The 14,350-nt window shown below is 45.8% G+C and overlaps 1 protein-coding gene across 1 annotated transcript in view; it reads left to right on the top strand.

Moving 5' to 3' along the window:
* The window catches only part of LOC311138151 (protein shisa-5-like), a 30,367-nt gene extending 25,428 nt beyond the window's left edge, over window positions 1-4,939 (top strand). The window contains exons 4-5 of the mRNA XM_084172820.1: window positions 3,249-3,458; window positions 4,624-4,939. Of these exons, the coding sequence (XP_084028946.1) occupies window positions 3,249-3,458; window positions 4,624-4,847 (434 nt within the window). The 3' untranslated portion in view covers window positions 4,848-4,939. The remainder of the gene's footprint in view (window positions 1-3,248; window positions 3,459-4,623) is intronic.
* The last annotated feature ends 9,411 nt before the right edge of the window (window positions 4,940-14,350 follow it).

The following is a 14,350-nucleotide window of genomic DNA, read 5'->3' as shown; positions in this document are numbered from 1 at the left end:
TTTTGATGATGGCAATTTGCATATACAGTGATGGAAAAAAGTATTTGATCCCCTGCTGATTTTGTATGTTTGCCCACTGACAAAGACATGATCAGTCTATAATTTTAATGGTAGGTTTATTTGAACAGTGAAAGACAGAATAACAACAAAAATATCCAGAAAAACGCATGTCAAAAATGTTATAAATTGATTTGCATTATAATGAGGGAAATAAGTATTTGACCCCTCTGCAAAACATGACTTAGTACTTGGTGGCAAAACCCTTGTTGGCAATCACAGAGGTCAGACGTTTCTTGTAGTTGGCCACCAGGTTTGCACACATCTCAGGAGGGATTTTGTCCCACTCCTCTTTGCAGATCTTCTCCAAGTCATTAAGGTTTCGAGGCTGACGATTGGCAACTCGACCCTTCAGCTCCCTTCACAGATTTTCTATGGGATTAATGTCTGGAGACTGGCTAGGCCACTCCAGGACCTTAATGTGCTTCTTCTTGAGCCACTCCTTTGTTGCCTTGGCCGTGTGTTTTGGGTCATTGTCATGCTGGAATATCCATCCACGACCCATTTTCAATGCCCTGGCTGAGGGAAGGAGGTTCTCACCCAAGATTTGACGGTACATGGCCCCGTCCATCATCCCTTTGATGCGGTGAAGTTGTCCTGTCCCCTTAGCAGAAAAACACCCCCAAAGCATAATGTTTCCACCTCCATGTTTGACGGTGGGGATGGTGTTCTTGGGGTCATAGGCAGCATTCCTCCTCCTCCAAACACGGCGAGTTGAGTTGATGCCAAAGAGCTCCATTTTGGTCTCATCTGACCACAACACTTTTCACCCAGTTCTTCTCTGAATCATTCAGATGTTCATTGGCAAACTTCAGACGGCCCTGTATATGTGCTTTCTTGAGCAGGGGGACCTTGCGGGCGCTGCAGGATTTCAGTCCTTCACGACGTAGTGTGTTAACAATTGTTTTCTTGGTGACTATAGTCCCAGCTGCCTTGAGATCATTGACAAGATCCTCCCGTGTAGTTCTGGGCTGATTCCTCACCGTTCTCATGATCATTGCAACTCCACGAGGTGAGATCTTGCATGGAGCCCCAGGCCGAGGGAGATTGACAGTTATTTTGTGTTTCTTCCATTTGCGAATAATCGCACCAACTGTTGTCACCTTCTCACCAAGCTGCTTGGCGATGGTCTTGTAGCCCATTCCAGCCTTGTGTAGGTCTACAATCTTGTCCCTGACATCCTTGGAGAGCTCTTTGGTCTTGGCCATGGTGGAGAGTTTGGAATCTGATTGATTGATTGCTTCTGTGGACAGGTGTCTTTTATACAGGTAACAAACTGAAATTAGGAGCACTCCCTTTAAGAGTGTGATCCTAATCTCAGCTCGTTACCTGTATAAAAGACACATGGGAGCCAGAAATCTTTCTGATTGAGAGGGGGTCAAATACTTATTTCCCTCATTAAAATGCAAATCAATTTATAACATTCTTGACATGTTTTTCTGGATTTTTTTGTTGTTATTCTATCTCTCACTGTTCAAATAAACCTACAATTAAAATTATAGACTGATCATTTCTTTGTCAGTGGGCAAACGTACAAAATCAGCAGGGGATCAAATACTTTTTTCCCTCACTGTACTCCAGAATGTCATGAAGAGTGATCAGATGAATTGCATTTAATTGCAAAGTCCCTCTTTGCCATGAAAACGAACTTAATCCCAAATAAACATTTCCACTGCATTTCAGCCCTGCCACAAAAGGACCAGCTGCCATCATGTAAGTGATTCTCTCGTTAACACAGGTGAGAGTGTTGAAGAGGACAAGGCTGGAGATCACTCTGTCATGCTGATTGAGTTAGAATAACAGACTGGAAGCTTTAAAAGGAGGGTAGTGCTTGAAATCATTGTTCTTCCTCTGTTAACCATAGTTACCTGCAAGGAAACACATGCCGTCATCATTGCTTTGCACAAAAAGGGCTTCACAGGCAAGGATATTGCTGCTAGTAAGATTGCATCTAAATCAACCATTTATCGGATCATCAAGAACTTCAAGGAGAGAGGTTCAATTGTTGTGAAGAAGGCGTCAGGGCGCCCAAGAAAGTCCAGCAAGCGCCAGGATCGTCTCCTAAAGTTGATTCAGCTGCGGGATCAGGGCACCATCAGTGCAGAGCTTGCTCAGGAATGGCAGCAGGCAGGTGTGAGTGCATCTGCACGCACAGTGAGGCGAATACTTTTGGAGGATGGCCTGGTGTCAAGAAGGGCAGCAAAGAAGCCACTTCTCTCCAGGAAAAACATCAGGGATAGACTGATATTCTGCAAAAGGTACAGAGATTGGACTGCTGAGGACTGGGGTAAAGTCATTTTCTCTGATGAATCCCCTTTCCGATTGTTTGGGGCATCCAGAAAACACCTTGTCCGGAGAAGACAAGGTGAGAGCTACAATCAGTCCTGTGTCATGCCAACAGTAAAGCATCCTGAGACCATTCATTCATGTGTGGGGTTGCTTCTCAGCCAAGGGAGTGGGCTCACTCACATTTTTGCCTAAGAACACAGCCATGAATAAAGAATGGTACCAACACATCCTCCGAGAGCAACTTCTCCCAACCATCCAAGAACAGTTTGGTGACGACCAATGCCTTTTCCAGCATGATGGAGCACCTTGCCATAAGGCAAAAGTGATAACTAAGTGGCTCGGGGAAAAAAACATCGACATTTTGGGTCCATGGCCAGGAAACTCCCCAGACCTTAATGCCATTGAGAACTTGTTGTCGATCCTCAAGAGGCGGGTGGACAAACAAAAACCCACAAATTCTGACAAACTCCAAGCATTGATTATGCAAGAATGGGCTGCCGTCAGTCAGGATGTGGCCCAGAAGTTAATTGACAGCATGCCAGCGCGGATTGCAGAGGTCGTGAAAAAGAAGGGTCAACACTGCAAATATTGACTCTTTGCATAAACTTTATGTCATTGTCAATAAAAGCCTTTTGACACTTATGGAATGCTTGTAATTATACTTCAGTATACCATAGTAACATCTGACAAAAATATCTCATAACACTGAAGCAGCGAACTTTGTGAAGACCAACACTTGTGTCATTCTCTCAACTTTTTGACCACGACTGTATAGTGTGATGTGGTGAAAGCCCCAGCAACCTGAACAGATGTCTGTCTGTCAGAATAGGGAACTCTGTTTATTCATCGTATTTCTATCTGCATATTTCGTTTACCCCTGGTGTATATCTCTCCCCCCCCAGCGGTGATAGCCACGACCACCCACACCACGGTGGTGAATACCCAGTACCCCCAGCAGCCCGTCCAGCCCTACCAGGGGGCTCCCCAGTACCCAGCCTTCCAGCCCATGCCTGTCCAGCCCGGCTATGGAGGTGGCCAACCCGTACCCACAGCACCAGGCTACCAGGGACAGCCCTTCCAGCCAGGACCACCCCCTCCTTACCAAGAGACTGGTAAGTGTCAGAGTACACAGGACATGAGGAGAATCTGTTGTCATCAGAATCGTGTTCAGTGGGGCACACCGACGCAAAACGTTTTACAACAGAAAATGGCATGTTAGGATCATGATGGTTTAGATTAGATGTACTTCAGATAGTATTACTTAGTTATGTAGTAATGTATTACTTGTAGGTGGAAAGTGAAGCTTATTTGTAAGTGAAAAGATGAGAATCCTGACGGTTCCTGCCAAAGCATTTGCTCCTTATTTGACTACCTGAAAAAACACCTCTGGTGTGGTGTCAGTGGGTCTGGTCTGGTGTGGTGTCAGTGGGTCTGGTCTGGTCTGGTGTGGTGTCAGTGGGTCTGGTCTGGTCTGGTGTGGTGTCAGTGGGTCTGGTCTGGTGTGGTGTCAGTGGGTCTGGTCTGGTCTGGTGTGGTGTTAGTGTGTCTGGTCTGGTGTGGTGTTAGTGGGTCTGGTCTGGTGTGGTGTCAGTGGGTCTAGTCTGGTCTGGTGTGGTGTCAGTGGGTCTGGTCTGGTGTGGTGTCAGTGGGTCTGGTCTGGTCTGGTGTGGTGTTAGTGTGTCTGGTCTGGTGTGGTGTTAGTGGGTCTGGTCTAATGGTGAAAGCACAGCAATGCATGAAGATTCCTTATCTGCTACCAGTCTTCAGTGTGCAGTGCAAAACACAGTGTTGTCAGATAAACAAAATGTAATATTCTGACCAGACCAGACCCACTGACCCCACACCAGACCAGACCAGACCAGACCCACTGACCCCACACCAGACCAGACCAGACCCACTGACCCCACACCAGACCAGACCAGACCAGACCCACTGACCCCACACCAGACCAGACCAGACCCACTGACCCCACACCAGACCAGACCAGACCAGACCCACTGACCCCACACCAGACCAGACCAGACCAGACCCACTAACACCACACCAGACCAGACCAGACCCACTAACACCACACCAGTGGGTCTGGTGTGGGGTCAGTGGGTCTGGTCTGGTCTGGTGTCAGTGGGTCTGGTCTGGTGTGTTCTCAGTGGGTCTGGTCTGGTCTGGTGTGTTCTCAGTGGGTCGGGTCTGGTGTGTTGTCAGTGGGTCGGGTCTGGTCTGTGTTCTCAGTGGGTCTGGTGTGGTCTGTGTAATGTCCTCTCTCTCTCTCTCTACCAGGTCCAGCGTATCCTCCTGCTATTCCAGTGCCTTATAGTCAGGCTGGGTTCAGTCCAGGACAGCCATCCTACCCTCTCCAGCCTCCAGCCCAGTGTCAGCCAGCCTACCCTGGTGCACCACCCGCCCAGCCCGACTTCCTCTCTGCCCAGCCCAACTTCCTCTCTGCCCAGCCTGCCTACAACCCTGCCTTCGTGGAGCCCCAGCCTCCCAAGACTGGCTACTGAAGCAGCTCCACCTCTCCCATTCTCGCTCTCGTGGGCTAGAAACTGACTGACTGACTGAATGGGGGCCTAGAAACAGACTGACTGACTGGGGGGCTAGAAACTGACTGACTGACTGAATGGGGGCCTAGAAACAGACTGACTGACTGACTGGGGGGCTAGAAACAGACTGACTGACTGAATGGGGGGCTAGAAACAGACTGACTGACTGGGGGGCTAGAAACAGACTGACTGACTGGTGGGCTAGAAACAGACTGACTGACTGAATGGGGGGCTAGAAACAGACTGACTGACTGACTGACTGGGGGGCTAGAAACAGACTGACTGACTGGGGGGCTAGAAACAGACAGACTGACTGAATGGGGGGCTAGAAACAGACTGACTGACTGGGGGGCTAGAAACAGACTGACTGACTGGGGGGCTAGAAACAGACAGACTGACTGAATGGGGGGCTAGAAACAGACTGACTGACTGACTGACTGACTGGGGGGCTAGAAACAGACTGACTGACTGAATGGGGGGCTAGAAACAGACTGACTGACTGACTGGGGGGCTAGAAACAGACTGACTGACTGACTGGGGGGCTAGAAACAGACTGACTGACTGGGGGGCTAGAAACAGACAGACTGACTGAATGGGGGGCTAGAAACAGACTGACTGACTGACTGGGGGGCTAGAAACAGACTGACTGACTGAATGGGGGGCTAGAAACAGACTGACTGACTGACTGGGGGGCTAGAAACAGACTGACTGACTGGGGGGCTAGAAACAGACTGACTGACTGGGGGGCTAGAAACAGACTGACTGACTGAATGGGGGGCTAGAAACAGACTGACTGACTGGGGGGCTAGAAACAGACTGACTGACTGGGGGGCTAGAAACAGACTGACTGACTGAATGGGGGGCTAGAAACAGACTGACTGACTGACTGGGGGGCTAGAAACAGACTGACTGACTGAATGGGGGGCTAGAAACAGACTGACTGACTGACTGGGGGGCTAGAAACAGACTGACTGACTGACTGGGGGGCTAGAAACAGACTGACTGACTGACTGGGGGGCTAGAAACAGACTGACTGACTGACTGGGGGGCTAGAAACAGACTGACTGACTGACTGGGGGGCTAGAAACAGACTGACTGACTGACTGACTGGGGGGCTAGAAACAGACTGACTGACTGACTGACTGGGGGGCTAGAAACAGACTGACTGACTGACTGGGGGGCTAGAAACAGACTGACTGACTGAATGGGGGGCTAGAAACAGACTGACTGACTGGGGGGCTAGAAACAGACTGACTGACTGGGGGGCTAGAAACAGACTGACTGACTGGTGGGCTAGAAACAGACTGACTGACTGGGGGGCTAGAAACAGACTGACTGACTGACTGGGGGGCTAGAAACAGACTGACTGACTGGGGGGCTAGAAACAGACTGACTGACTGGGGGGCTAGAAACAGACTGACTGACTGGGGGGCTAGAAACAGACTGACTGACTGACTGGGGGGCTAGAAACAGACTGACTGACTGAATGGGGGGCTAGAAACAGACAGACTGACTGAATGGGGGGCTAGAAACAGACTGACTGACTGGGGGGCTAGAAACAGACTGACTGACTGACTGACTGGGGGGCTAGAAACAGACTGACTGACTGGGGGGCTAGAAACAGACTGACTGACTGACTGGGGGGCTAGAAACAGACTGACTGACTGACTGGGGGGCTAGAAACAGACTGACTGACTGACTGGGGGGCTAGAAACAGACTGACTGACTGAATGGGGGGCTAGAAACAGACAGACTGACTGGAGCCAAAGATACAGTCATGATCCGGTCAATTCACAAAGCTTATATAGAAATATGACTCCAACCTAATCTCAACTTATCAATATGACTCCACCCTGTTCTCACCTTATCAATATGACTCCAACCTGTTCTCACCTTATCAATATGACTCCAACCTGTTCTCGCCTTATCAATATGATTCCACCCTGTTCTCACCTTATCAATATGACTCCAACCTGTTCTCGCCTTATCAATATGATTCCACCCTGTTCTCACCTTATCAATATGACTCCAACCTGTTCTCGCCTTATCAATATGATTCCACCCTGTTCTCGCCTTATCAATATGATTCCAACATGTTCTCGCCTTATCAGCATGACTCCAACCTGTTCTCACCTTATCAACATGACTCCAACCTTTATAGAACTCACGTGGGATTTAACTGAACAATGGCTGTATCCCAAATTGCACCCTATTCCCTATACAGTGCACTAACCCTGGTCAAAAGTAGTGCACTACATAGGGAATAGGGTGCCATTTGGGATATATCCTGTGTGTTTACTTTGTGTTGGGGCCAGGAGTTTTTCTGGTATCTTCGTAACCTGCCCAGGAAACCTTGGGGTCTAGTGTATATTTAGGGCCTGGTCAAGTCTTGGGTTTCATCCCAAATGGCACCCCCTATTTCCTTATATAGTGCACTGCTTTTGACCAGGACCCAATGGTCAGGGCTCTGGTCCAAAGTGGTGCACTATATAGGGAATAGGGTGCCATTCTTTTTTGTTTTTCATGTTTAGGAAAAGCTCTGGGCCACTATGTTAACGGTAATCATGTTATTGGTGTTCATGTTGGAGCATGTTCCTTACAAACCACATGGAAGAAAACAACCTTGGTTTCTGTTTGCGAAGCGTTTTCTGATGAACACAACCCAGGAAAAGATAAAACATCTGTCATTCCCAAGAAGTGACTTTTTGACCAGCACCTTATTTCCCAGAGGCATCATGTTACAAACGCTCTGTTTTATACACTGTTATTGCTTCTTTTTCTAAACTAACGGTGAAAGCACAGCAATGCATGAAGATTCCTTATCTGCTACCAGTCTTCAGTGTGCAGTGCAAAACACAGTGTTGTCAGATAAACAAAAAGTAATATTCTGATTTTTTTTTTAAACAATGCATTTTGCACTATAGGTGAATGACTTAGATGACAGCCAAGAATGAAATGTCTGAATCATTCACACAGTTGTGAATTATGCGTAAATGTAGTTTCAGTGGTAAAACGTACGTCCTATTAAAAATGACACGTATCCTATCAAGTTCATAAAGCAGGTATAGAAACTGAATGCAAGAAACCGTTGCCTTTTTTTACCACAAATTCTTCACCCAACCAAATATGAGATTGTTGGTTTTTAATTAAAAAGACCAGTGTCCTTTTTCTATGTGTTTCCATGTAGGTTGTTTTTAGAGGTTAAATCAGTGTTGACCTTTTATGTCTGTGTCCCGAATGTCACCATATTCCCTACAAAGTGCACCATGTAGGGAATGTGGTATTCTTTATTTAACCAGGAAGGTCCCATTCAGACGGTCTCTTTTTCAAGAAGGCAGCAGGAGTCAGTATGAAGGCATCAAGAAACTTCGTTCAATCTTTACAACAACAACAAATATCTTCACTGAAATGTTTCAGTGTAGGAACAGGGCTAACCGTTTGGCACAATCCCTGTTTTTAAGAATGTTAAACGTCCACAATAATATGCCTTGTGGCTAACACTTGACACCCAGCATCATAACACGTTATTACATGGTCATAACTTGTCATAACCTTGTCATAATATGGCCGTAACACTGTCAAGACATATGAAGACCTGTTGGGACATATGAAGACCTGTTGTGACATATGAAGACCTGTTGGGACATATGAAGAACTGTCGGGACAGATGTTGCGTTATTTTATGGCTGGTTATGAAACCTACATAAGCGTCAAAACCCACAGAACCTACCACACAAGGCAAAGGATTCCATTACATCATGGCCTACTGGTCAACGTTATGTTTGTTATATTTAAAAAATATTGACCATATTTAAATGATCATTGTAATTGCATACACATTGATGTCAGACATACACCTAACCCGATGCTCTGTTGCTGGTTACTGGGATGAATGCAGGAGCAGATTTCAGGAGCCATTTGGGACACACATCATGTTTAGGAAAAATGGAGGGGTGGTGTCCAGAAAGGAACAGTCAGATAGAAATACGTTGTGTAGAACAGACATCTCGACGAATGAATCATCTCAGCTCCAATCGATTGCATTTCTATCTGCGTTCAGTATGTTGTTGCACTCCTTAACACGACCCTCTTGTTGCTGGAACTTGTTGCCCAGTGTTGTTTTTGGCTACATGCCGAATGGCACCCTATTCCTATAGAGCGGTAATAGTGCACTACTTTGCTCTGGTTAAAAGTAGTAGCATTATGTAGGGAAGGGTTTCCCTAACTCGGTCCTCGGGACCCCAAGGGGTGCATGTTTTGGTTTTTGCCCTGAGCTGATTCAAAGCTTGATTCGTAATTTATTATTTGAATCAGCTGTGTAGTGCTAGGGCAAAAACCAAAACGCGCATCCCTTGGGGTCCCCAGGACCGAGTTTGGGGAAACGCTGATGATGGGAATATGGTGACATTTGGAACATAGCTTTTGTCTGTTCACGTGACTTCAGGTTGTGAGCACCTTGTATCTTTGTAACCATCTCCTTGTTTTGACTATGAAATGAGTACATTCCATACTGTATGTAGTTTAAATGTTTTATCAGGAATAAATACCACTCTGCTACAAAGGCAAATAAAGACACTTTTTAAAACTCTGTCATGATGGTATTTATTTAGCCTGGTCCTAGATCTGTTTGTGTGTCACGAACGTTGAGAGACGGGTCGGACCAAGGTGCAGCGTGAAAAGCGTACATGTTTATTAACTAAATAAACATACAACAAAACAAGAAACAACGTAACGTGAAGTCCTCCGGCTATACACATACAAGCCTAAACGGAACAAGATCCCACAACAACGGTAGGCAACCAGGCTACCTAAGTATGATCCCCAATCAGAGACAACGAGCGACAGCTGTCTCTGATTGGGAATCACACCCGGCCAAACATAGAAATATCAACCTAGATCTACCACATAGAAATACACTAACATAGATCTCAACAGAAAACTCACACCCTGACCCAACCAACGAGAGTTCTCTCGATCAGGGCGTGACATGGCACAAACGGACTGGTGCTCAGGCTAGTATGAGAATTATTGTTTGCTCCAAGAGTTTTCTAGTCAGAACATATTGATGTTAATGTAACAATGTAATTTAATGGATTGGACACATTCAAGTAAAAACTCACTGAGACCTCAGAACAGTAGTCACAGGAAAACAACTGTTGAAAAATCACCTTTTTTTTTTTACATAATATTCCAACATCAAGAAAGGTTTCCTTTGTCAACATTCACAGAAAGTATAAAAATATATGATTCCCAAATGGGACCCTATTCCTCATTTAGGGCACCTTTAACCAGGGATCTGTAGTGCCCTAAATGGGGAATAAGGTAAAATTTGGGACGTAAACATTCGCTGTACATACAGTGGCTTCGGAAAGTATTCAGATCCCTTGACTTTATCCACATTTTGTTACGTTACAGCCTTACTCTAAAATGGATTAAATAGTTTTTTTCCCCTCATTAATCAACACACAATACCCCATAATGACAAAACAAAAACATAATTTTTTGTTTGTGCATAAGTATTCAGACCCTTTACTCAGTACTTTGGTGAAGCACCTTTGGCAGCGATTACAGCCTCCATTCTTCTTGGGTATGACGCTACAAGCTTGGCACACCTGTATTTGGGGAGTTTCTCCCATTCTTCTCTGCAGAACCTCTCAAGCTCTGTCAGGTTGGATGGGGAGCGTCACTGCACAGCTATTTTCAGGTCTCTCCAGAGATGTTCGATCGGGTTCAAGTCCGTGCTCTGGCTGGGCCACTCAAGAACCGAAGGCACTCCTGCGTTGTCTTGGCTAGTCTCCCAGTCCCTGCCGCTGAAAAGCATCCCCACAGCATGATGCTGCCACCACCATGCTTCACCGTAGGGATGGTGCCAGGTTTCCTCCAGACGTGACGCTTGGCATTCAGTTCAAAGAGTTCAATCTTGGTTTCATCAGACCAGAGAATTTTGTTTCTCATGGTCTGAGAGTCCTTTCGGTGCCTTTTGGCAAACTCCAAGCGGGCTGTAATGTGCCTTTTACTGAGGAGTGGCTTCTGTCTGGCCACTCTACCATAAAGGCCTGATTGGTGGAGACTGCAGAGATGGTTGTCTTTCTGGAAGGTTCTCCCATCTCCACAGAGGAACTCTGGAGCTCTCTCAGAGTGACCATCAGGTTCTTGGTCACCTCCCTGACCAAGGCCCTTCTCCCCCGATTGCTCAGTTTGGCCGAGTCTTGTTGGTTCCAAACTTCTTCCATTTAAGAATGATGGAGGCCACTGTGCTCTTGGGGACCTTCAATGCTGCAGAAATGTTTTGGTACCCTTCCCCAGATCTGTGCCTCGACATAATCCTGTCTCGGGGCTCTATGGACAATTCCTTCAACCTCATGGCTTGGTTTTTGCTCTGACATGCACTGTCAACTGTGGGACCCTCAGGGTTCAATAATTGGCCCACTATTGTTCTCACTTTATATAAACAACATTGGTGATGATGTCAGATATTGTAAATTCCATTTATATGCAGATGACCCAGTGATGTACTCTATTGCTCCAACAGCGGACCAAGCTTTAATGCAGTTGGAGTCTACTACAGGGGTCTCTTTTACAGCTTAAACTTGTTTTAAACGCTAAGAAAACAAATGTCATGTTTTCTTCTAGGTCTAAACTCTCAATTAGAAACACTTTTGAAATCACTAGCTTGGATGGTACTCAAATCAAACAGGTCTCTGCATATAAATACTTAGGGGTATGGTTAGATGATAGGCTTTCTTTTAAAAAACATGTTACTGAATTGGGAAAAAAGCTCAAATTCAAGATAGGGTTCCTTTACAGAAACAGGGCTTGTCTGTCCTCCGTAAATAGAAAACAAATTGTGCAGGCTACTTTTATGTCCGTTTTAGATTATGGTGATATTATCTATATGCATGCATCGGCAAACACATTAAAACCACTGGATGCTATTTACCATTGTGCACTCAGGTTTATCACGGGTGATAGTTACAAAACTCATCACTGTATCCTATATATGTGGGTTGGGCCTCTCTATCTGTGAGGTGAGAGCAACATGCTCTCTTGTTTATTTATAAAGCACTTCTTTTAAAACTACCTCCATATATATCATCATTAATTTCCACTAGATATACTCATTTTAAAACCAGATCACAGATGTGGATTACATTAGAGACTCCTGTGGTCTCCCCAGAGTTGGGTAGGACTGCCTTCAGTTCCTTTGCACCTTATTTATGGAACAAACTGCAGATCCAACTTAAGTTAGACACTCTGGTGTCCCTTGCCCATTTAAAAAATGTTATGGAGGATCAATATGATGTTGTTTGTGATTGTTTCTGTTGAATTGTGTTTTTGTTTTGTATGTTTGAAATGTTTTTGTCTGTATGTCTAAAACTGTACATGTCAACATGTTTACACAGGGCACAGCCGTACAAGAGATCCAGGTCTCAGTCTGTTTTTCCCTGTTAAAATAAAGATTTAAAAAAAAATATATATATATATAGACAGGTATGTGTCTTTTCCAAATCATGTCCAATCAATTGAATTTACCACAGATGGACTCCAATAAAGCACTGAGGCTAGGAAACACTACCACCACCGATAAATCTACAATAATCGAGAATTTCAACAAGCATTTAGCTATGGCTGGCCATGCTTTCCACCTGGCTACCACTACCCCGGCCACCAGCTCTGCACCCTCCGCTGCAACTTGCCCATGCCCCCCCCACCCACTTCTCCTTCACACAAATTCAGACAGCTGATGTTCTGAAAGAGCTGCAAAATCTGGACCCCTACAAATCATCTGGGCTAGACAATCTGGACCCTTTCTTTCTAAAAATAGCCACCGAAACTGTCGCAACCCCTATTACTAGCCTGTTCAACCTCTCTTTCGTAACGTCTGTGATCCCCAGAGATTAGAAAGCTGCCGCGGTCATCCCCCTCTTCAAAGTGGGTGACACTCTAGATCCAAACTGTTACAGACCTATGTCCATCCTGCCCTGCCTTTCGAAAGTTTTTGAAAGCCTAGTTAACAAACAGATCACCGACCATTTCGAATCACACCGTACATTCTCCGCTATGCAATCCGGTTTCCGAGCTGGTTATGGGTGCACCTCAGCCACGCTCAAGGTCCTAAACGATATTATAACCGCGATCGATAAAAGACAGTACTATGCAGCCGTCTTCATCGACCTGGCCACGGCTTTCGACTCTGTCAACCACCGCATTCTTATTGGCAGACTAAATAGCCTTAGTTTCTCAAATGACTGCCTCGCCTGGTTCACGAACTACTTCTCAGATAGAGTTAAATGTGTCAAATCGGAGGGCCTGTTGTCTGGACCTATGGCAGTCTCTATGGGGGTGCCACAGGGTTCAATTCTTGGGCCGACTCTTTTCTCCGTGTATATCAATGATGTCGCTCTTGCTGCTGGTGACTCTCAGATCCACCTCTACACAGACGACACCATTTTGTATACATCTGGCCCTTCATTGGACACTGTGTTAACAAACCTCCAAACGAGCTTCAATGCCATACAACACTCCTTCAGTAGCCTCCAACTGCTCTTAAACACTAGTAAAACTAAATGCATGCTCTTCAACCGAACGCTGCTTGCACCCGCCCACCCGACTAGAATCACTACTCTCGACGGGTCTGACCTAGAGTATGTGGACAACTACAAATACCTAGGTGTCTGGTTAGACTGTAAACTCTCCTTCCAGACTCACATTAAGAATCTCCAATCCAAAGTTAAATCTAGAATCGGTTTCCTATTTCGCAACAAAGCCTCCTTCACTCATGCTGCCAAACATGCCCTCGTTAAACTGACTATCCTACCGATCCTTGACTTTGGCGATGTCATTTACAAAATAGCCTCCAACACTCTACTCAGAAAATTGGATGTAGTCTATCACAGTGCCATCCGTTTTGTCTCCAAAGCCCCATATACTACCCACCACTGTGACCTGTACGCTCTTGTTGGCTGGTCCTCACTACATATTCCTCGCCAAACCCACTGGCTCCAGGTCATCTATAAATCACTGCTAGGCAAATCCCTGCCTTATCTTAGCTCATTGGTCACCATAGCAACACCCACCCGTAGTATGCGCTCCAGCAGGTATATCTCACTGGTCATCCCCAAAGCCAACACCTCCTTTGGCCGCCATTCCTTCCAGTTCTCTGCTGCCAATGACTGGAACAAATTGCAAAAATCTCTGAAGCTGGAGACACTTATCTCCCTCACTAACTTTAAGCATCAGTTGTCAGAGCACCTTACCGATCACTGCACCTGTACACAGCCCATCTGAAATTAGCCCGCCCAACTACTTCATCCCTATATTGTTATTTATTTTGCTCATTTGTACCCCAGTATCTCTATTTGCACATCATCTCTTGCACATCTATCATTCCAGTGTTAATACTAATTGTAATTATTTTGCACTATAGCCTATTTATTGCCTTACCTCCATAACTTGCTACATTT

Source organism: Coregonus lavaretus (assembly GCF_964263955.1).
Source record: "Coregonus lavaretus genome assembly, chromosome: 12".
NCBI classification, from domain to species: domain Eukaryota; kingdom Metazoa; phylum Chordata; class Actinopteri; order Salmoniformes; family Salmonidae; genus Coregonus; species Coregonus lavaretus.
The sequence above is the reverse complement of the archived record's forward strand: the minus strand, read 5'-3'. Positions and strand labels throughout refer to the sequence as shown.